At 42.3% G+C, this 25223-nt stretch overlaps 1 protein-coding gene across 2 annotated transcripts in view; it reads left to right on the forward strand.

The window, feature by feature from the left end:
* The window catches only part of LOC106607875 (tumor necrosis factor receptor superfamily member 21), a 36544-nt gene continuing 11321 nt past the window's right edge, over positions 1-25223 (forward strand). Inside the window, exons 1-3 of one of the 2 annotated variants that reach the window (XM_014205335.3) lie at positions 5-427; positions 6261-6924; positions 11161-11730. In XM_014205335.3, coding sequence (XP_014060810.1) covers positions 389-427; positions 6261-6924; positions 11161-11730 — 1273 coding nt within the window. In that variant the 5' untranslated portion in view covers positions 5-388. Of the gene's footprint in view, positions 428-6260; positions 6925-11160; positions 11731-25223 lie in introns of both variants that reach the window. The other variant, XM_082976929.1, reaches the window with a different exon arrangement.

Raw genomic sequence — 25223 nt, forward strand, 5'->3', positions numbered from 1 at the left:
CGTTGGTGACGTCTGTCGCCAGTACCCGCCCCTTCCAGTTATCGCCTTGCTTTGCTGCATAGACCGCGCAGGAACCTGGACCAAACGAGGCGGAATTTCAGTTGCTTATCCATCATCGATATGGGAATTATACCATTCTTTCAGAACCAAGCTCTTATCCCATACTATCTGAAGCCAGTCCACTTCGAGACACAGACTATAAAAACTGCCGGTTGAAGGAACACCAGCAGTAGATTGTTATTATTGCCTTAGCCAGTACAACATTTGTAGAATATGTTTCCTGCTGATGCAGGGATGATGTCCCACCTTGTGCGATGAGAAGTAGCCTAACGTTTTCTCACAACTGGAGATGGGCATTTTCTAAATTGTCCTAGTTGATTTTGGGAAAATGCTCTGGACAATTTCAGTGCTCTGTATGTCTGTGGCGGTAAGTACCAGACACCTTTGTCTTTGGTATTGTCCTTATTATAGGGGTGCTTCCCGGCAGGTTCTCGATTTAAAGAGACAGTTTTTATTTTTGCGTTTGTTCTGTTCTAAACGCATCTGCAATTAGCCAAGTGAAGATATTGTTAACTTTGACTCTTCTATAATTCGTGAATTTTACAGGTAATCCTGTATAATAGGCTACAATATCGATTCGTTTTTTAAAATAAAAAAATATCTATTGTCAGAACAGAATGGTAGGATGGATGAACAATAGCACATAGGCCTCTTGCCCCAGGAGAATGGCACTACTATTTATCTTATTGCAGGCTACCTGTAAATGTAATTTATTGCTTTTTATTAGCTAACATTATTTCATTGTACCCAATTTTATTGTAACATATGTCATATAACATATGTCATCTTAAGAATCCCTGTTTTCAAACTTGTATGGGACTATAACCTGTGAGGTCATATATGTATTACTGGAATCATCCAATACAAAGTCTCATAGACAGACTTCAGGCTTTGTTTTTCCAATGCTGGAGAAAAACTTAGGGAAAACAGACTGCATTGAAATGCTGTAGTGGATGTTGACCCACCCTGCCTCAATCCAATTTAACACTTATATTTAAGTAATGTTCTCATTTATACATAGATCCATGTATTATTGTCTAATATCAACACTTCATACAGTGCAGGGCAATATTCTCTCAGCCAGAGAGAACATACCATCTAGGAATCTATGCATGTTTTATGACCAATTTATACACATTTTTTTGATAACTTTTTTTTTTTAAAGTATTATTTGGCAAAATTCTGATACTATGGTGGTATCTAGCCAACCTTACAGATACAGTAGTCCATCATCCACTGTAATCAATTATTGACATTTAACCAGTAAAGGAGGCGTCCTTATCTTCCAGTGTCACCATAGAACAGATATTATAACAAAATTATATTTTCCATTCTAAAATGTAATTGTGTGCCAGTCATTTCTGTGGTTTGGGCCCCTCTGTGTATCTCCTCTCAGGCGAGGTCCACTGCTTGTTTGTGCTTGTGTTGTTGGCAGTACTTTCTGACATTAGCATGAATATTCTTCACTGGCCCATGAAGGATGCAGCACCACTGGTGTTTGTCAGTGATAAACGAGGCATGGCTGCACCAAACACACTCACTCTTCCTCGCCGTTTAGTTGCATGATGACATGTTGCAACAGGTGCTGGGTTGGTTGTTATCTGGTACTGTAATGGCTTATGGGAAGCTCAGTGTTGTCCAACAAACACACACATAGTTACTTTTGCACTGTTGTGGCAAACAGCCATGCCTTCCATGTAGCCTACAACAGCACAGTTAGGCTCTAAGCTGGATGCATTTTTATTTTTATTTAACCTTTATTTAGCTCTAAGATGGATGTTCTAAACCCGTCAAACTCAACTCTGGACCTCAAAGCTAGTTCCACTGTATTTTTTCATCATTCACCTGTAATCAGGGACTGATTTAGACCTGGGACACCAGGTGTGTGCAATTAACTATCAGGTAGAACAGAAAACCAGCAGGCTCCGGACCTCGTAGGGTAAGAGTTGAATACCCCTGTTCTAGATCAGGGTTTCCCAAACTCGGTCCTGGGGCCCCCCCTGGGTTCACGTTTTGGTTTTTTCCCTAGCACTACATAGCTGATTCAAATGATCAAAGCTTGATGATGAGTTAGTTATTTGAATCCACTGTGTAGTGCTGGGGCAAAAACCAATACGTACACCCAGGGGGGGCCTCCAACACCGAGTTTGGGAAACTCTGATCTAGATGATACCAGAGGCTCTGACAACAACTTTGAAAGGCAGGATGTTGTGGCACGTGTATGTATGTGCGATTATTTTAAATGATGTCAGGAAATATCTGGTGAATGGTTTCACTTGCCCATTGTGTGTTGCTCAGAGATCTGCTTGCGTATGCGGTTGGCCTAGCTTTGAGGTGTTACATAACACATGGACAGGCACATGCACTCACGCACACACGCACTCACAGGGGTTGTCATCATGTGTACTTAACCCCTATACCATCTTAGGCACATAACTGACAGTATACTTAGTGAACTGTGTATAACATCTTGTCACATGTCTCATGCAGAAAAGGTTAGGATGGATCACCCCATCCTCTCATACTAAATCCCAAGATGAGAAAGTGTTGAAACCAAAATAAGATTCTGGTTCAACATGTCACTGAACAATGATGATTGAAAACCATTGCCCAATGCCTAATCATTTCCTTTGTGTTACCATTCAGTGCATGATGTGCAAAGACACACGGTCCATAAGGGTTGTGTGTGTGTGTCTTGGGGCGGGCATGTTGTTGTTGGAGGTTGAATTACAGAGTGTTCAGGCAGGGCAGATTTAGCTGAGTCTGGCTGTCTCTCCAGGAACCAGCTTTGCAACCAGTGCAGCAGCAGCACTGCAGTGGCACGGCATAGATGGGCTGGCTGTCCTCTCCTCCCTCTGTCCTCCAGCCAGGGAGGGAGCATCCTGATATCCCTCACTAACCTCCTGGAGCTCAGCTCTAAACATATGAGTCGTAATAGCACTAGCCTTGCTATGGCTTTAGTATTAATGATGTCCTATCAACAGATATACTCTATATGTATCCTATACACATTCATCATGTATCAAATGTATTAGATTTAGAGGATACTGCTGTATACAATATCTACAAACCATATTAGACTACAGTATTTCTCTCCTTCTCTTTTTATCCTGCATGGCAGGTATGAAATGCTAAAGAGGGTTGAGGTAGATTCAGAGTAATAGGTAGTTATCAGTGATTCATGGCCACTCACAGGCGGTGTGGTGTGATGGTGGGCAGTCCCTCAGACAGCAGCAGTCTCATGACAGGATGCCAGTGGTGTGTTTTTTTCAAACAGGAAAGGCAGTGACAGGAGCCTGCTCTCTTATCTGAGCTAGAAGGGAGGGACACTCGCTCGCACGCATGCACACATTCATTCACACCACAAGCCGTCAATATCTGTCAGTTTCAGACCACCAAACCAATGTCCCTGCAGTGTATCACATGTTGAATATAACCAGTTTCACACTTGTTTTTTTATTGGGTAAACGTGACAAGGCTGGAGCTGGAACATTTTGTACCTCATGACATATCATCAAAAGACAGTGAGTGATGTTGCCCTTAGTTGCACCTTACTTATCTTCAAATGTCAGTCGTTCGTCAGGGGTCAATTTGCACATGACACGAACAGATAGTTGTTACTAGATATGTTTTTTGGAACTCAGTCAGTGTCTCAACTGCGTCTTTCTTTTTCCCAACGCAGTTAAGCCTAAATCACGCTCCCATTGGCTAGCTAGCATTGTCTCACTCACAGGCGATCTGCGCAGAGATAGTGGCCTTCCATGTAAGGATGGAAAGTGTAATTTAACAATTAGCTGTCTACCGTAATGCAGAGCCTATTATTATCGTGTTTGGTAACATTTGCCCATGTATTTATTTTCAGAGTTTCAATGAGTTGTAAAAATGTCTCAGAACTCTGCTGAATTCCCTCAATTAAAGGTCAGCTAAGTTTACCTAGGCTACTTAAAGTTACTAGCTCCGTATTTGAAGTTATATTATCATTAGTAGTCTATTATCAGGTAAAAGCATATGCTTATTATTCATAATTTCTCAAATATTTATTAGCTAATCATTCAGTCGAACACGCTATGCTACAGCCATTGAATCTGTCTTTGAGCATTAAGGGAAGGTAATGGCTATCTCTGTCCATGACATTATGTTATTATATTTTTCAATCTTGAAATACAAGGGCAAATGTTATTGATCAGTGACTGAAATTTCACGCTTACGTGATATTCACTTCCGGACTTGGAGAGCGCTCAAAGCGTTGTAGAACACCTCTCTGAATAAAGGGGCGTGGTTTTGGCTTAACTGCGTTGGGAAAAAGAAAGATGCTTCTCAACTTAATGTTGAGAGTTAGAATAGTAGAATTGCAGGAAATTAGCTATAAAACTGCAACAACAAACAAATCTAACTCATTTGTTTACTTTTTGTTAATAAAATACTTTTGCTGCCAACAGATCCCTCTGTACATATTAAATCATGTTTTTTTTATCCTGGTGCTGAGTTAATGTTAGTTCATGTTTTTTTTCTTTTTTTTAATTTCACCTTTATTTAAGCAGGTAGGCTAGTTGAGAACAAGTTCTCATTTACAACTGCGACCTGGCCAAGATAAAGCACAGCAGATTGACACATACAACAACACAGAGTTACACATGGAATAAACAAACATACAGTCAATGTGTAGTGGCTAATAGCATAACTAATACACCCCCGACTTCAAACCCAGGGATGTTGATTCAATTCTCAAGTCTGTTTTGCTGTGGTTCAGTTTAGGACATCAGGCTTGTGGGAAAACTGCTAATCTCTATTCATGTTCAGCAGAGTTTGGTCTCACTCCCCCTCTCCTCAAAATTGTTAAAGGGTCCCGCCAGGTCCCCAGCCCTCACATCAGCGAGAACAACATGTGCTTCTGAGCCAAACGGGGAGCAGCAGCGGAGGAGGCTGGTATTTTATTGTCCCGCTCCTGATGAGATGCTCTGAGAATATTAATACCTCCCACCCCACATCTCTGAGATGAATTAGGGCATTCTCATTTCTCTGGTAGGTCTACTGCAGTATGTAAACCATTAAAAACACTGGATTTGACCACAACTTTTAACAGGGCTCTGCATGTTCAGAAAGTGATGATGCAGCTCTCCTTTCTTTCCCTGCATATCGGCGGTTATAGCCTCAAACATCATATTTCTGTGGCGATTTTGGCACACTGGACAAAAAAGTGAGATCAACAGAGCCACTTCCCATCCAGCCCCACATTTAAGAGAGGAAATAGAACATGTGGTCTGCCATTAGAAGGAATTTTATGTAGGATCTGCATAGGGCTAGACTGGATGTAAATTCGGTGAAAGAAGTGGAGGGCTGTTGTGGATGCGGATGGCATTTCACTGCCATGGAACACATTCAAGCCATAATTACTTCAGAATGGAAGCGTTTACTAGTGCTGAAAGAATGCCTGTCAGTGAAAGTCAAACAGAAGGACATCACACATCAACAGAACATTGGGTACTGTGTGTTTTCACCAGATGTTATCTTGTTGAAATTCCTCAATGTGCTGTTTAGAACATCAGCCAAGTTGTGGTACCAGTCATTTGAATGGATTTTCAAGTGCTCGCTACTGAGAATATGAAATATTTTTGTGTCCCTTGGATGGATTGCCTTAACATAAATATTTTACATTTTTGAAAATAGCTAAATACAACCATGCTGTGTTAAAACATATACTAATATATATTTAGTTTCTTTATAGAGAAGTTGAATAAGTTATTTCAATTAGTTTATTGGATCTATTAAAGGTTGTAGTAACAACACCAGAAACACTTAACAATCTACTAGTACTTATGGAATTATATTTATTGATGACATAATAGACTTCTCCATTCCATGATGATGTCACCGTTAGAGCATGCCCCCTGGCCATGGCCTAGCTTCTGTCAAATTACAGTATGTGGGGAAGCCAGTACGGTAGGTGGCTAAGCACCCGGTGTGAGATTGTGTCCTGTAATGTTGACTCAATGCGCTTGTTTGTAACTCACTGTCCTTTAACTATAGCCAGTTTGGGGATTCTAGGGGTGACTTTGCCTGAGCTGTGGTTGTTTTCACACATCAATTTATTTGGTAAGTCAGCTGAGTCTCTAACAGCGACTCTTATGTGTTTTTGTCTTGTCTGCAGTACATTGTCTAAGCCCAACACTGTGTCTGTTGTCGTTTCTTTCTGTTCTCAGCTACTGTACAGTGTAGTTGGTGAGGCCTCCAGCCAGCCTCTGACACCCAGCCGAGGCACTGAGACAGAGGCCCTGTCTGCCCGCCACTACTACCACACAGACCCCAGCACAGGCATTCAGCTGGTCTGTGACAAGTGCCCCGCGGGCACCTTTGTTTCCAGACACTGTACCCAGACCAACGTGAGGGATTGCAGCCGCTGCGACGAGGGCACATTCACTCACGGAGAGAACGGGATTCAGCATTGCCACCGCTGCAGGAGGCCCTGCCGTGCCCCCCTCGTTGAAAAGGTCCCCTGCACGGCCACCTCGGACCGGATCTGCACCTGCCCTCCGGACACCTTCACCCAGGGGGACAGCTGCACGGCCCACTCCCTGTGCCCTGTGGGCTCAGGGGTTAAGAAGAGGGGCAACGATGTGGAGGATGTGCGCTGTAAGGCATGTGCACGGGGGAGCTTCTCTGATATGGCCTCCAGTGTGTTGAGGTGCAGGACACACACAGACTGCCTGGCCCAGGGTCTGCCCCTACTGGCGGCGGGCACTAGAGAGACAGACAACCGCTGTGGACCTGCTTCTCCCACCTCCCCCACCCTCCTGGGTCCTGCACAGTCTGCCTTCATCCAGGAGCCCTCCCCTTCCTCCTCCTCAGCTGGCCCAGTACGTAAAGGTAAGGGGCAGTGGACCAGACTCCCTCAACTACTTTACATCTGTTGCTCCCCCACCAAGGTTATTTTGTTTTTCATTTCAGTATCACCCTAGATATGCCCCCAGGGGATTGTAATTCTCATGTAGAAACTCTAGAGGAAGCCCAGACTGTAGAACAGGCTTGTGTTCCTAAAATACCTGTCCCCAGATGGCTATTATTCTCCACTATTTAGTCTGGCACGTCAAACATTGGTCCGGCTATCAGGTACTGTTCAGTGATAAGGTGACATGTTTGGTCTTGTCACAGACAACACTGCTTTGGTGGAAAACATGTTGTTGTTTCCATACCTTTCCCAGACTACTCACTTCCTTGTTCTCACTCTGGTCCATAAAAGGTCATGTCTGTAAAAAGAAATGGTAATTGCTTGTAGAGGGGAAAGGGGAGTAACCTGGGTAAACGGTTGCCCTTTTACTTAAATACATCACATGTATAGGAAGACAAGGGAAGCCATTGGGGCTCAAAGAGAGAAAGATTCCTTTGTAGGGGCTGTTGTTATTTCTTCCCAATTTGTCTCCCTGCCAAGTGTTATGTAACATGTCATATTGACAATGATCACAAAGGATGCTCATCTGAAATAGATAAAAGCATTCAAGTCAAAGGTTCCTATTTTTTATACTAACCAAATATTAGGCTGTCTATATGCAGGGAAGGGAAGTCTCAGAAAATGTGAAATACTTTTGTCTCCTAGAAATTATTTAAAAGTAGTCACTCACTGACAATGTTACCATGGCAACGTAGTTCTCAGAGACTGACTAACTATTTAGTTGGTGACAGTATTACCTCCACACCGGACTCATGACCGCAGTAAAATTCTATATGACAGTTGCGCCATGGTGATCCCCTATGCACTCTGGACATGCATTAGTAGTACCCAACTCGCTTGGGCGGCAGGTAGCCTAGTGGTTAGAGCGTTGAACTACTAACCGCAAGATTGCAAAATCGAATCCCCGAGCTTACAAGGTAAAAATCTGTCGTTCTGAACAATTTAACCCACTAGTCCGTCATTGAAAATAAGAATTTGTTCTTAACTGACTTGCCTGGTTAAATAAAAGCAATCATCTTGTCTCTCGAACCACTGTGACGTCAATAAAAGCACAGTATGTGCTTTTAAAACTCACCACTGTAATTGATCAATTTGAAGAAAGAAGTTCAACAATAGGTTGAAACTCAGTGGAAAACACGGCTGTTGTGGATGTTCTTTCAAAGCCTAACACAACCAAATGGACAGTGCTTTCTAAGGTGATGATTCATTAAAAACACCCATATGCATATTAGAGCTTATGCGTAGTCCAAGCCCGACCCCAAAAAACGGAATTAAAATAATGATTGTGCCAGTATACAATACATAACCTACCGCATAAAACACATGCCAGAAAAACATTTAAAAAATATATATACAGATTTAAGATGTATTTGGTACATAATTGGTCTAGCCTAAATTAAACAAATGCAGATTTTAGTGAATTTGTATTTGATTTTGAATAGCATAGTAATAGGTCGTTTTTTATATTTTCATAATTAATAGGCGGACACATTACCTTTAGCTACAGAATATCTCACCACCGTAAATTTCCATCTCCTCCCCTCTCTCCTTCATTATTTTCTCCAGCGTGCAGAGAGAAAGGCTGTCAACAGTTTAATGAAATATGTTTCGTTGTGAAAACATGTTACTATCGATGTTCCCGAACAGATTTCACTTGGTTTCCCAAATTACGCACTGGTTAGCTGCAGGAACTGGGCTGGAGAGCCCATGGCATACAGAGTTTGGGCGGAATATCCCCTGTCGCGCAGCGAAATGACCGGAGTAGCCTACTGATGAGTGAAAAACAGCGTGTGCAGCCTGAGGCAAGATAAAAAAAAAAAAAAAAACTCAAATAATCAATAGACTATAGTCGCTTCATGCAGCCCATATATTTTTTGATTTATAAGGCATTCTACGGTTTGTATCATTCACAACTGACGTTGCCAAATAACTGTAAATCTATCTATCGTATAGGATGTTTCAAATGATCACTTTAAAAAACTACATATATTTTACCTTCATTTAACTAGGCAAATTCTTTTTCAGTGACGACTTAGGAACAGTGGGTTAACTACCTTGTTCAGGGGCAGAACGCCAGATCTTTACCTTGTCAGTTCGGGGTTTCGATCTTGCAACCTTTGGTTACGAGTCCAACACTCTAACCTCTCGGCGACCTGCCGCACCTACTGCTCAACATAGCTCCGGAATGGCAATTAACAAGTCTACAGCGGTTGGCGTGGTGCATTGCCAGATAACATACAGTCGACCAACTCATATTCTGTTCTTCTGAAATACAAATACATCTACATCTCATAAAGTTTCTTTGGACCTGCCAAAATAAGTAATGGACTTATTGTGATGGTGTATATTCAATTGATTTATTATACTTTTTTAAATGTATATGTTCCAAAGGTGTGCTTCAGCGGCTTGTATGCGTGGCACTAGCGGTTCTGGGGGGGACCCCCTTGTGGCCCCCCTAAATATGGAGCATGAAATAATTTTTACGGAACTAATTTTTGCTATCGTTCTTTTTTTACATCCGTTATTAGACAGTGGCAACGATAATGATTGTGAACATGGTCTTTCGCCTGCTAATGCCTGCAATGCAGTGAAGAAAATGATTTGACAACAATAACGTCTAATGTAACTGGCCCCTCTAACAGTACAACTGGCCCCAGCTTGGCCCCCCCAGTTGAAATGGTCTAGAACTGCCACTGATGCGTGGAGGCCTGGAGATGCTAAAACTGTTTATGTTAATTAACAATCAGTTACCGTGAGACCAGCAGTCTTTTGCATGACAATAACCGGCAAACAAAATTTCATGAATGCCACTGCCGCTCGAAGGACTTTACTAGTCTCTCTTTTATTTTTTCTTCGGCTACTGCTTTTGTCCACAGTTTCATCCCAGTTTCGTCAGTAGTATTTCACGATGTCAGCCACCCATAGAGGAGCATTAATTCCACTGCTATTTGTCTTGTCTGTAGATTCATAGCCTTTCACTTGGTTAACTTGCCCCCTCATTCAGTGAGAATGGCTGAGGGGTGTTCCAGTCCCACACGTACTACAGAGAACCCCATGCCTCAGTCTCAATGGGATGGAATGGGGAAGAGGCTTTTGCACAAGAGCCACCAAGACATGACAGTGTGTCCCCATGCAGTGAGGAACTGAAAGCATTGCAGTTGAGATGAATATGCCAATAACACAGCTTGCTTCTGGATTACCTGTACACTGTTAATAGGATCCCAAGGATTACCAATGATCCGGGTGCCAATCCCAAAAGCATCCCCCAATATGATGCCATTATGAAATTCTAATCTAATCTGTTTAGTACTATAGTAGACAGGGGTATTCCAGTTCAGGGAGTTTTTACAGCATTGATTCAGGTTCAGTGGAAGTAAACACATCTCCCCTATTGATTGGCTGTTTTTGTTTCTACAGTAGCCTATAAAGGCAGTGTAACTTTGACATTTGGGCCGGCTTTTTTTTTATGGGGCAACAGTAATATCCAGTTCAATCGACTAACTGCCACATGACTGTGTTTAGGAATATATTGTCGACTTCTTTTGACCTCAAATGTTCATTTATTTCCTGCTGAGACTGGAGCTGTAATGGAATTTACTCCAGCTTTAGTAGAACACTATATGAATTTTGTATTTAACTAGGCAAGTCAGTTAAGAACAAATTCTTATTTATAATGACAGCCTACCAGGGAACAGTGGGTTAACTGCCTTGTTCAATGGTAGAATGACAGATTTTTACCTTGTCAGATCAGGGATTTGATCCAGCAACCTTTCGGGGACTGGCCCAATGCTCTAACTACTAGGCTACCTACCGCCCCTTGCCATCGTTAGGCTAGCTAAAGTTAGTTACCTGCCGCCCCAATGTGGTAGCTGTAGAAGGAGCAATCTAGTGCTCTTCTCGTGTCAGATTAGTTGGGGCTTGGCCAGGGCGGGGACCTTCCCTTCCACAGCTGTCCAGCAGATTGCCTGTGGGATTAAAGTTTGACAATTTCTCCCTTCTGTGTTGTTGTAGTCTGGATTTAGCCCATCTTTGGACTGAATTTAATTATCTTTCTCTGCATCTCCCTCCCCCTTTGTCTCTCTCGCTTTTTCTCACTCTCCTCCCTCATTCTCTCTTTTCATTTCTATTTGTGTTTGTGTGGCTCTGTGGGTTAGACAACTTCAGACTGACAGCAGGTGCTGAGGACTTAGAGCTCTTACTGAGTGCCACAGGGATTCTACCCAGCCATGGCCAGGATTCCCCCCCAGCAGGCTCCTCCAAAGCCAGCCCCGAAGACAATGGAGACGTCCTGAACCTGGCCACTACGCCTGAAGCCCAGGACTCCACACGGACTCTCTCACACCACAAGTACTCTGTTCCCAGTGATAACCACCGCACCCACCCGGCGGCCAACAACCGGGCCATGGATGGCATGGAGGATGGAGCTGGTGTGGGAGTGGGCAGATGGGTGCAGAGCTCAGGGTACAGGCCCACGCGGAGGGGCTCCCCCAGACCCAGCACTCATACGCACTTTGACATCAATGAGCACCTGCCCTGGATGATCGTTCTGTTGCTGCTTCTGGTGCTGGTGGTGATCGTGGTGTGCAGCGTGAAGAGGAGCTCCAGAGTTCTGAAGAAGGGGCCAGTCCAGGACCCCAGCAGCATCATTGAGAAGGCAATCCAGAAGAAGACCTGCCCCCCGAGACAGACCAAGGAGAAGTGGATCTACTACTCCAACGGACAGGGTGAGTGGGCGCTTTATTTTACCTCTCAAAGGTTTATAGAAAGAAATGCAACTTTGTTGATAAGTCTTTTTCTATGTAGCCGCATACTTTATAAAGACAGAAAAAATAAAACAGAAAAAAAGATATTTTTGGTACTAAGAGATATTTGCGAGACTCTCAGCCGAGAAGACTGACCATCTGTTGATCTGTTGTAGCACCAGTGGAGGAATCTAAATCCAATTCATTCTGCGCCAGAGAACACCACACATAGCAGAACAGTATGGCAGTTACACAAGCAAGGGCATGGTCTGCAACAGACTGTAACTGCCACCTCACTCTCCCCACACGTATCTCCTCTTTCTCTACCTCTCTCCCATCTTCTTTTGTCTCACTTTCTTTTTCTACTTCCCTCTTTACACCCTCTCCTCACGCCTTACTCTCTTCCTCTTTTCATTCTCTCTGTCTCCCTGATGTGTCTGGTTGTGTGTAACCATGGGAGCCGGGGTGGCCGCATGGGGCTGATCGGTTAAAGTAGTGAAACCACAGTACTGCAGCAGGCAGGCAGGAGGAAGAGCGCCGGCTGCCACAGCCTGATGTCAGCCTCAGATATCCATCCGCTTGTAAGCGAGAGAGAGGGAGAGCTCCAACCCAGTGCAGTTCAGTTCAAACCAGATTTTTCCAGTTCTCTGTGGTTGGAGAGAAGCTCAACTTTATCATTGCACAGACACATGCCACCCTGGAGAGGGTGAAGGGAGGGCTGGAGAGGCCTCTGCTTTCAGAGATATGTCCCACTGGGCACACCACGTCATTTCAACGTGGTGTGTTGGGTAATATTTGGTTGAGACATTAATCAATGAGATTACAACCTATATTCCCCCACTCAAAAAGACAGCCAAAAGTTAGTTGAATTTCTAATGTATTATCATCTCTATGCTTTCAACCATCTAAAATTACAACCAAATTCCAATGGAAAAACAATGTCTGATTTTGGTTTACGTAGTTGTCACCCAAATGTCTATCACTGTGCTTTCAACCATTTAAAAGCACAGCAAAGTTCAAATGCATATACAATGTCAGATATTTTGTTAATTTATAGAACAGATTCATCTATTATCACTGTGCTTCATAATAGCAGAACCAAATGGCCTGAATTGCAGTTGAGATCACATTAAAGTACACGGTGCAAGTGATCAATGTTGTTTGAGATTCTGCACAGATTATTATAGCAATTGTGAAGATCTCCACAAACCTATGATGACCTATGTATGCTATCTTGAACATGCATGCTTTATATGATTACAGAAAAAGAAATGTATAGTAACAGTAACTTCAAAATGTGGCCATGGATGTGTTACTCATTTTAAGGTTGAATGTTAGTTTGTTAGATAGCCTTAAGTTTAGGCTATTTACTGTATTACAAAAGTAATATTTTATTGTGTTTGGTTGACAATGCAACCATCGAGAGCATCCTGACTGGTTGTATCACCGACTGATATGGCAACTGCACCACCCTTGACCAGAAGGCCCTACCGAGGGGTGGTGTGGACGGCCCAGTGCATCACTGGAGGTGAGCTCCCAGCCATCCAGGACGTACATGCCAGGCGGTGTCTGAGAAAGGCTCGTAAAATTGCCAAAGACTCCAGACACCCAAGACATGGACTGTTCTCCATGCTCCTGTCTGGCAGGCGGTACGTACAGGCACATCAAGTCTCAGACCAACAGACTCCTAAACAGCTTCTATCCCCTGGCCATAAGACTGTTAAAATGCTAACAACTACGCAACATGCAACAATTTCAACGATTTTACTGAGTTACATTTTACAGTATATAAGGAAATCAGTCAATTAAAATAAATAAATTAGGCCCTAATCTATGGATTTCAAATGACTGGGCAAGGACGCAGCCATGGGTGAGCCTGGGAGGGCATAGGCCCACCACTTGGGAGCCAGGCCCAGCCAATCAGAATGAGTTTTTCCCCACAAAAGGGCTTTATTACAGACAGAAATACTCCTCAGCTCTCCCTCAGACGATCCCGCAGGTGAAGAAGCCGGATGTGGAGGTCCTGGGCTCGCGTGGTTACACATGGTCTGAGGCCGTTTGGACGTACTACCAAATTCTCTAAAATGGCTTATGGTAGAGAAATGAACATTCAATTATCTGTAAACAGCTCTGGTGGACATTCCTGCAGTCAGCCTGCCAATTGCACGCTCCCTCAAAACTTGAGACATCTGTGGCATTGTGTTGTGTGACAAAACTGCACATTTTAGAGTGGCCTATTTTTATCACCATCACAAGGTGCACCTGTGTAATGATCATGCTGTTTAATCAGCTTCTTGATATGCCACACCTGTCAGGTGGGTGGATTATCTTGGCAAAGGATAAATTCTAACTAACAGTGATGTAAACAAATTTGTGCACAAATTGTCATAGAAATAAGCAGGGATCTTTTATTTCAGCTCATGAAACATGGGACCAACACTTTACATGTTGCGTTTATATTTTTGTTCAGTATATTTATCCTTCTACTGTTCACTATATACAGTGAGGGAAAAAAGTATTTGATCCCCTGCTGATTTTGTACGTTTGCCCACTGACAAAGAAATGATCAGTCTATAATTTTAATGGTAGGTTTTTTTTTAACAGTGAGAGACAGAATAACGACAAAAAAATCCAGAAAAACGCATGTCAAAAATGTTATAAATTGATTTGCATTTTAATGAGGGAAATAAGTATTTGACCCCCTCTCAATCAGAAAGATTTCTGGCTCCCAGGTGTCTTTTATACAGGTAACGAGCTGAGATTAGGAGCACACTCTTAAAGGGAGTGCTCCTAATCTCAGCTTGTTACCTGTATAAAAGACACCTGTCCACAGAAGCAATCAATCAATCAGATTCCAAACTCTCCACCATGGCCAAGACCAAAGAGCTCTCCAAGGATGTCAGGGACAAGATTGTAGACCTACACAAGGCTGGAATGGGCTACAAGACCATCGCCAAGCAGCTTGGTGAGAAGGTGACAACAGTTGGTGCGATTATTCGCAAATGGAAGAAACACAAAAGAACTGTCAATCTCCCTCGGCCTGGGGCTCCATGCAAAATCTCACCTCGTGGAGTTGCAATGATCATGAGAACGGTGAGGAATCAGCCCAGAACTACACGGGAGGATCTTGTCAATGATCTCAAGGCAGCTGGGACCATAGTCACCAAGAAAACAAACCCTAACCCTAACCCGCCCGCAAGGTCCCCCTGCTCAAGAAAGCACATATACATGCCTGTCTGAAGTTTGCCAATGAACATCTGAATGATTCAGAGGACAACTGGTTGAAAGTGTTGTGGTCAGATGAGACCAAAATGGAGCTCTTTGGCATCAACTCAACTCGCCGTGTTTGGAGGAGGAGGAATGCTGCCTATGACCCCAAGAACACCCTCCCCACCGTCAAACATGGAGGTGGAAACATTATGCTTTGGGGGTGTTTTTCTGCTAAGGGGACAGGACAACTTCACCGCATCAAAGGGACGATGGACGGGGCCATGTACCGTCAAATCTTGGGTGAGAACCTCCTTCCCTCAGCCAGGGCATTGAAAATGGGTCGTGGATGGGTATTCCAGCATGACAATGACCCAAAACACACGGCCAAGGCAACAAAGGAGTGGCTCAAGAAGAAGCACATTAAGGTCCTGGAGTAGCCTAGCCAGTCTCCAGACCTTAATCCCATAGAAAATCTGTGGAGGGAGCTGAAGGTTCGAGTTGCCAAACGTCAGCCTCAAAACCTTAATGACTTGGAGAAGATCTGCAAAGAGGAGCGGGACAAAATCCCTCCTGAGTTGTGTGCAAACCTGGTGGCCAACTACAAGAAACGTCTGACCTCTGTGATTGCCAACAAGGGTTTTGCCACCAAGTACTAAGTCATATTTTGCAGAGGGGTCAAATACTTATTTCCCTCATTAAAATGCAAATCATTTTATAACATTTTTGACATGAGTTTTTCTGGATTTTTTTGTTGTTATTCTGTCACTGTTCAAATAAACCTACCATTAAAATTATAGACTGATCATTTCTTTGTCAGTGGGCAAACGTACAAAATCAGCAGGGGATCAAATACTTTTTTCCCTCACTGTATATATATATATATATATATATATATATATATATATATATATATATTACCATTAGTATACAATATTTCCTCAAGTATTTATATATTTCTGATACTAGTCAATTTTCAGCCCTGTTTACATGTATCGTACTAGTCAGAAGTTTGGACACACCTACTCATTCCAGGGTTTTTCTTTATTTTTTACTATTTCCTACATTGTAGAATAATAGTAAAGACATCAAAACTATTAAATAACACATATGGAATGCATATACACACACTCACACTAACACCCTCACACTAACACCCACACACTTAAGGCCAATCCAGCCACTACGTAGACAAAGGTTACGGAGCGTAACGCAGTGTTGCAATGTCGTTTTTCGTCACAAAAGGGGTGGCTCATTGTAATACGCTCCGTCAATCGACATTCTGTAGTTTTTTTCGACCTGGAAATTGAGACTCGACAGATCATTCCGAAGACTGAGGGGCAGTATTGAGTGACTTTCGTAACAGAAGTACTGTCCCTGTGTCTACATCACATCTTTTCCGCTATCCCTTCTGGTATAAACTCGGAAGAGATGGACGTGCTGTTATTTTGCCTCTACTACTTGCTATTCTACTTGCAAGTTTCCTTTTTTTGTGCTTTTATTTCAAGATTTGCTACACGCAATCATGTCTCTGTCCAGTTTTGAGGAGCGTCTGTGCGAGCTGGTGAGACAATACGAGAACCTCTACAACCCTTCGATGCAGTTGTATTCGGACAAGCACGCAAAAGACAACAGCTGGAAGGAGATATCACAGAATGTTAACACCAATACTGATATCAAAGAAACATAGAAAAAGATTCGGGACCAGTATTTTTGCAATCTGAAAAGAGTGAAGGAGACGAGGAGTGGGGCTGCTGCTGGTGTGTACTACTCCAATTGTCTGACAACTGGATTGGCTTCATGTTTACGTGAAACATCGTCAGACAGACACCAATATGCCATATACGGTATGGACTCTTGTCATGCAGCCGAGTCCTTTTGTACAGTGTATGTGTTTGTGATCTTATGTTTAGCTGACCTAGTTAGAACATGTGGAATCAGCTCTTTTCTGGATGGGAGAAATTGTGAGTGGGGCATATACAGTGACTAGTTCAAACATCAGAAAAACAGACACTGTGGTGTGTGTGTATGGGCTAATTAGATTGAGATGTTTACGAAATCAGTTCTTTAGAGTAAGCATTTTAACTCAAAGGAGCCCATGGAGATGTTTTAAGAATTGCTTGCAATGCATTCTAATGTATTCGCCATATGCTTGTCAGTGTTTGATGGGGGTGGTGTTTTGGACAGCCCAGAGACAGAGCTGAGCCCTGAGGGCCCATCCACAGGTGGTTCATCGCCCCTTGGTTCATCATCTTCCCAACCAGGTTCATTACCTCCCTGGCCCCTCTCCCCAACGCCCTTCTCACCAACACCCAACACACCGTCCAGGCACGCCCTGCAACTCCAAGGCGGCTGAGGATCCTTTGGACACTGACATTATGCAGCGAGTTAAAGAAACGCCAGCAGGAGTTACAGAAACAGCAGCAGTGTCCAGCAAAGGCCGTCTACAACGTCATGGTACCATGGACAGTGACTATTCCTCCTGATCGATGTCTCCCATTTGTCAGGGACATGACAATCTACTTTCACAGGACCATCGATCAGTACTGTGTGTCCGCTTGGTCCACTCTTGAGTGAGACAGAGCCGTCCGTCTTAACCCAAAAACTGGTGTTGTGTGCCTTTTTTCTTATTCACACGTTAGAGTGTTGGGTAATTTACTGGTGTTTACTTTGGATTTTTTGTTTTATTTCCCCTTTCATCACACTTTTCACCTGTGTATTACCATAGCAGGAACGTCTCCATTAAAAGGCCACTACACATGACCATGTACAACCTTGTGTTATGTTGATTAGGGAAATGTCTCGAGGGTTTAGCCTTATTGTCTACAGATGGACAGCCATTCTCACCCATGTACCATAGCAGGAAGGTCTCCATTGAAAGGCCTCAACAGAAGGTTGTACATGGTCATGTGTAATGCTGATTAGGTAAATTGCTCAAGGGTCTAGCCTTATTGTCTACAGATGGACAGCCACTAATTGGAAGGCCACTACACATAATACAACATTAGGTAAATGTCTTGAGGGTCTAACCTCCAAAGAATATATGACAAACTAAAACCACACAAGGATGAAGTGACTGTCATTATGGTAGTCTTTATTTTGATTTGTAAAGTGTGAATAAGAAAAACAGCTAAATCCAAACAGCAAAACCAAGTGTGTGGCTCACAATATGACATATAAACAGTCATCAAGCGGAGGAAGAGAACATATTTGCCACATGTGTTCCAAACCACACTCCAACATTTACTGTAGGGTGCCATGCGTGATAGCAGCATTTTGGAAAGACACTTGACCAGCTGGTGTGAGGAAGTAGTCCCTGAGGTTGTTGCGCACATGTATAGCAACTCTGTCTTCCAACATGTTTCTTGGGTCCAGGAAGCTGGTGTCCCCTTGTACCACCTGTCTCCACTCTCTTGGATGCCGGTCCCCAGTGGGTGTGGAGTAGTCAACAAAAGTGGAGTGGATGTACTGTGTTGATGACTCTGTGTTGTAAGTGTTTGTGGTGTAAAGGTAGTTGTGGAGAGCCACGCAGGCCTTGGTCTCAGCTTTCTCTGGGGCAACCTCAAGGGCTCGTCCCATGATCCTTCATCTTGCAGCAAGGATCCCAAAGAGGTTCTCTAAAATTCTTCTGTCTCTTGAGTGGCGGTAGTTGTAGATTTATTTTGGTATCATCAAGGCCAGAATAAACCTTTCAATTAAAGAAGTGTTTCCATTAGTATTGAACAGGAACATGAAGGCTATCAAATGTGTGCTGTGACATCTGTGTAACCTATGCTTTGGACCTAGGCCCCCATCCTCTTACTGGAATGCCAGATTACTTTTACGTGAGGCATATCATTTCAATGTCTATATTAGTATCATTTTCACATCAAACAGTGCCTTCAGAAAGTATTCAGACCCCATGACTTTTTCCAAATTTTGTTAGGTTACGGCCTTATTCTAAAATTGATTAAATTGTTAGTTTTTTTTGTCTCATCAATCTACACACAATACCCCATAATGACAAAGCAAAAATAGCCTTTTAGAAACTTTTGCAAATTTATAAGAAAAAACCCCATATAGGGCTATCTTCTGTAAATCACCCCTACCTGTCACAACACAACTGATTAGCTCAAACGCATTAAGAAGGAAAGACGTTGCACAAATTAACTTTTAACAAGGCACACCTGTTAATTGAAATGCATTCCATGTGACTACATGGAGCTGGTTGAGAGAATGCCAAGAGTGTGCAAAGCTGCCATCAACGCAAAGGGTGGGTACTTTGAAGAATATAAAATATATTTAGATTTGTTTAACACTTTTTTGGTTACTACATGATTCCATATGTGTTATTTCATAGTTTTGATGTCTTCACTATTATTCTACGATGTAGAAAATAGTAAAAATAAAGAAAAACCGTTGAATTAGTAGGTGTGTCCAAACTTTTTACTGGTAATGTATGTGTAACTGAGAGATGCACACACACACTGCATGCTAATGTTTTTAAATGTATGTAAATTGTAGTCTTCTGTCTGTAATGTATTTTTCGTTACGTGTCGGACCCCAGTAAGACTAGCTGTCGCCATTGGTGTCGGCTAAAGGGATCCTAGTAAATTAAATCAAATAGATCAACATGTGGCTTTAATTCCAGTTTGTCTAGAAATGAATAATTGATATGTTAAAACTTCACTAGGGTAGGGGGCAGCATTCGGAATTTTGGATGAAAAGCATGCCCAAGTTAAACTGCCTGCTACTCAGGCCCTGAAGCTAGGATATAGATATAATTGGTAGATTTGGATATAAAACACTCTAAAGTTTCCAAACCTGTTACAATAATGTCTGTGAGTATAACAGAACTGATTTGGCAGGTGAAAACCTGAGAAAAATCCATCCAGGAAGTAGGATTCTTTTATTTTTGTAGTTTTCTATTCAATGCCATTACAGTATCCATTGACTTAGGACTCAAATTGCAGTTCCTATGCCTTCCACTAGATGTCAACAGTCTTTAGAAATTGTTTCAGGCTTGTATTCTGAAAAATGAGGGAGTAAGACCAGTCTGAATGACTGGACCCGAAAGTGTCACAGAGCTTTTTCATGCGCAATCCCGAGAGTGCGCCTTTCTTGTTTACCTTTTATATTGACGACGTTATTTTCCGGTTGAAATATTATCGATTATTTAGGCTAAAAACAACCTGAGGATTAACATGTTTCTATGAACTTTACGGATACAATTTGGATTTTTTGTCTGCCTGTTGTGACTGCATTTGAGCCTGTGGATTACTGAAGAAAACGCACGAACAAAACGGAGGTTTTTGGATATAAAGAGAGACTTTATCGAACATTTATTGAGTAAATGGATGTCTTCTGAGTGCAACCATATGAAGATCATCAAAGGTAAGTTATTAATGTTATCTCTATTTCTGACTTGTGTAACTCTTTTACTTGGCTGGTTACTGTTTGTAATGATTTGTCTGCTGGGCGATGTTCTCAAATAATTGCATGCTATGCTTTCGCCGTAAAGCCTTTTTGAAATCTGACACCGTGGTTGGATTCACAAGAAGTTAATCTTTAAACCTATGTATAACACTTGAATGCTTTCTGAATTTTTATAATGAGTATTTCTGTTTTTGAATTTGGCGCTCTGCAATTTCACTGGATGTTGGCCAGGTGGGACGTTAGCGTCCCACATACCCTAGTGAGGTTTTAAATGCACTTTAAATACATTTTTATTTGATCTAGTTCTATTCTTTAACTTAGATTTTTAGTAGAGATGGAGACGTGAATCCAACATATCAATTATTAATTTGTAGACAAACTGGAATTAAAGCCAGACTAAGTCAGTGGTACAGATGGAACTATCCAAGTCGAAGATGGGTAGGGTGTCTGGGGGGTGTCGTGTGTCAGGGCTCTCACTGTGTGAAGTGAAGAGATTAGCACATTGTACCTTTCCGCTCACACCACGTGAGAATGTTCCAGGAATGTTAATGTATAGTAGGGATGTGGACATTACGAAGATAGAAAGAGACAACTGAAACATGATCAGTAGTCTAACCGTGATTAATATTCAGCCTGACCTCATATAATTGTCTGTTCAATTTCCCTTTTGTGTTACTCACAAAAGGCATTTCGAAAGCATTAGAGAGAGCAATCTGTTAACAATTGAGTCCTCAAGGAAAGTCCTCAAGGAAAGTCCATGATAAACTGCTTTGGTATTTACATGGATTCATGCTGCTATGTTAGGATTTTCAGCAATTAAAATGTTTTGTCCATTTCTCACACACACACAAATGGCAATCAAGACATTAAGTGCACTGACATTTTCACATATTTTTCTTTACTGTTGTCTTAAAATAGTAGTAGTAGTAGTAAGATTTCTATAAACAATGTCCAGATACACAAATAATCTGCATTTTTACTGCGTTGTTTGTCTACAATCAGTTCCAAAAAAGAGAATTTAATTGTATTTGAAACTTCAAACAACAAGTGAATTTACGGCATGTTTTTTAAAAAGGATTATAGAATGTTTATCAAGTGGATGCCAAGTTTTACATTCAGACCATGTGTGTGTTTGTGTGTGTGATTACACAGCTGTTTACTCTTTCGAACAAAACAGTTTGTTAATTCGTCCAAGGTGTATAATTGGCTACCCTGAAGGCTTTAATGTCTATTTACTAGAGTAGTTAAAACACTCCTAATAAAAAGTGGAATGGGAAACATAAATAAGGCGAGATTATACAAATAGCGAATTCTTTCATACGAGTCCAGAAAGTGATGTGAAGGTCGAGCAGGGTATACATAGTGCAGATGAAATGAATCCCCCGTGTGAGCCTGCTGTTTACGACGCCCAGGCGGAGCGGGGTACATAGGAGGCCGTACTGCTCAGCTCCAGGGTGGGCCAGGCCACAGGGTCAGGCAGGGAAGCAGGGATAGGACCTGGACTGTGGCTGTGAGTCAGTTGGGCCTGCTGTGGATTTTGTATTATTACCATTTTCATGCAGACGGATTGGATTATGATACTTTACGTTCATTTTGTTTAGTGTTTTTTGAATGACGGCAACATTTTCTACAAAATGATAAAAACTGAGCAAGACTTCACAACCCTAGGGAGTCAAAGAGATTGAAACAATGAAAGTGACTGAGCAGCAAGCTGGTCAAATGCAACCAATTTGTCTCTTCCATGAGGATTTTTTCATTTTTTATTTTTTTTCACCTTTATTTAACCAGGTAGGCAAGTTGAGAACAAGTTCCCTGTTTACAACTGCGACCTGGCCAAGATTAAGCAAAGCAGTTCGACACATATAACAACACAGAGTTACACATGAAGTAAAACAAGCATACAGTCAATAATACAGTAGAAAAATAAGTCTATATACAATGTGAGCAAATGGTGACTTGGGCTCCCGAGTTGCGCAGCGGGCTAAGGCACTGCATCTCAGTGCTAGAGGCATCTCTACAGACCCTGGTTCAATTCCAGGCTGTATCACAACCGGCTGTGATTGGGAGTCCCATAGGGCGGTGCACAATTGGCCCAGCGTTGTCCGGGTTAGGGTTTGGCCGGGGTAGGCCGTCATTGTAAATAAGAATTTGTTCTTAACTGACTTGCCTACTTAAATAAAGGGTAAATGACAAGCTTACTTTGTCACCAGCAGGAATCCCCAGAGAGGCTCAGAGCAGATGGACTAGAGGGGAAAGACTGCATGGCTGCTATTGTGGCCTCTGTCATGCAGCCCTCTCAACTCAGACCTGCTGTGGCTGGTTTGCTGTCTCAATGGTGTTTTCCAATTAAAATTTTACAGCGCCCCCACTTCCCATTAGGGTCTGTGGTACTGTATAAGAGATTAACCACATTCCACATTGTCTCACCACCTCTCAGAGGCTCTACTTGTAATAGATGGAGACTACGTGACAGTAGTGTAACCTGTTGAAAAGCCTTGCAGTAGCTACATTTCTCTGCTCTGCAGGCAACGTTACATTGCTGTGAACTAACTGTTTTATTTTTAAATTTGTTTTATTTAGCTTTTATTTACCTAGGCAAGCCATTTAAGAACAAATTCTTATTTTCTATGACGGCCTACCGGGGAACGGTGGGTTATAACTGTGACACAACTTGTTGCTTCATCTCTATGCACCATCATCAATGTAAAAACTCAATCTTTGTTTTACATCTAACTAACAGATGACATTTGGAGTCTTTATTACATTTGAGCATTTTAAACCCTCCTCCGTCCTGTTACTATTTACTGATTGGCAGCCATTTTAGGTCAGCCATCCTGTAATTTGTTTATATTCAATCTGCCACCACTGCAATCATGCCAGGGGCTTAAGGAAACTGCCTATTGTACACATTCGCTAGCATACTGAATTATACATGTAGGTCATCTATTATATCCAACTAAAACAGAGATTGTATTTCCCCCTAGCCTAGCTCTGTCACTTTGTTTTAATTCTCTCTAAAGAAGGTGACAGTAGGCAGGCTTGATAGGAACTGTCACAAAAGGCTTCAGGTGTCGGTCTCATCGTTCAACACAAAGTCGCTTCGTGGCACGACTCTGACCTCAGGGCAGGATAACCATAGTGTAGCCTTGGCCTCGACCAGATCACAAGCCAACCACCGCCGGTTTACAGCAAGTCAATCTCCCAGCTACAATCTCTCCAAACCGACCCTGTATTATGCACTTTGGATGTTTGGGCTTTGATAGTAGATATTAATCAGGGATCACTGTGATCGTTATCAAAATTGAATTATTAATGATGTTTCTCTGCACATTATAGTTCAGTCTGCATAATGTGGCTTCTTGTAGTCTGTGGATTGAGGTTTGGGTCAATTCCATTTCACTTTCCATCAATTAAATTAATTAATTGGAATGGATGTTACATTCAGTAAGTAAATTGGAAATCCCCCCATGTTTTAATGAAGGTTTTATTTCAATTTTAATTTATTCAAGTTGAATTATGACGCACATACTTATCTTTCAATTGAATATGGCTATGCCTGCAGGGATGGCACAGTTTCACAGACACACATACATGGGGTTTTTCTGCACCTGTTTGCGAACATGTTCTGTTTTGACTGAGTGAAGTTTTAACACCTGTGGATGTTTGTGTCTGCCTGACAGTCTGAATATATATTAGTTAGGCTATTCACGTGGGACATTTCCTGTTATGACAAATGGTCCCCCCCACATATTTCTGCCACTTGGCTTGTATTTGCAAGTCAACATGTTCTGCTGCGTCCCTCAGAAGTGTGACTGGAGCCAGCCAGGCAGGGTGTGGTGTAGGATATCCTTCAGATAAGGTCCTAAAGCTTCAGAAAGGCTATGGTTGGGTGAGGAGGAGAACCCCATGTCCTCTTTTTTTCCACTTGTGTTGTTTCACAATAAACAATTTGAGGCCGCTTAGTACTATTTTTACATTAAAACCAACGAGTATGCATTTTCTCAAACCTATCATAACACATTCATCAGTAGACCATGACGTAAGGACTAAAGAGGGGTATTTCTAGCATGAAAGACCAAAGGGGACCGTAAGATGGATGTATGCATTGTTTGTTATCCACATGCCATTAACAGCAGGGAGTTATAGCATGCCATGCTATTGCACGGACCTTAAGCAAGTAAGCATATGTCAAGGCATGAGATGATCCAATGTCTTACAGTATGCACATTTTCCATTTACAGTTTCACAACAATATTGCCCTATCAAAATCCACAATTATCTATGAGTAGGTCCAGTAGTGTTCCAGACCATCAGAAAAAACCCAGGCCCTATTCCCTAGTTATAAGCTATAGGGCACTGGGTTTATTTCCCAGTCAGTTAACATGGTCAGGAAAAACTCTGGTCCCTATCTCTGAGCTTAGGCAGTGTCTTATACCTGGGTAGTGGCCCTGGCTGAAAAGGACAACCAACCTGCTGAGTCTGCAGAGCCTAACCATGTTCCATACTGGCAATAAGGACCTTTGTTTCAGCACCAGCTACTCTCACACATGCCCATTGTGATTATCAGAGATTCAGAAAGAGCATTCTCAACATCATTTCAATGGAGTGTCTATCTTAGATCAGCAGTGTAGTACTACTACTACTACCACTACTTCTACTACTACCACTACTTCTACTACTACTACTTCAACTACATAGGCAGTGTTACTTTAAAGCACAAAAAGCCGGACAGGAGGACAAGCAGGCAGTTCTTTAAGGGTCTTTGAACCCATCAGGAGGTTGTCTTCATATACTGAAAGTAACACTTCCTCCATCTGGTTGAGACCAGTTCAGCTTTATGAGTCACGCTGAGT

The sequence above is a fragment of the Salmo salar genome, chromosome 06, assembly GCF_965601325.2.
Source record: "Salmo salar chromosome 06, fSalSal1, whole genome shotgun sequence".
Taxonomy (NCBI): Eukaryota; Metazoa; Chordata; class Actinopteri; order Salmoniformes; family Salmonidae; genus Salmo; species Salmo salar.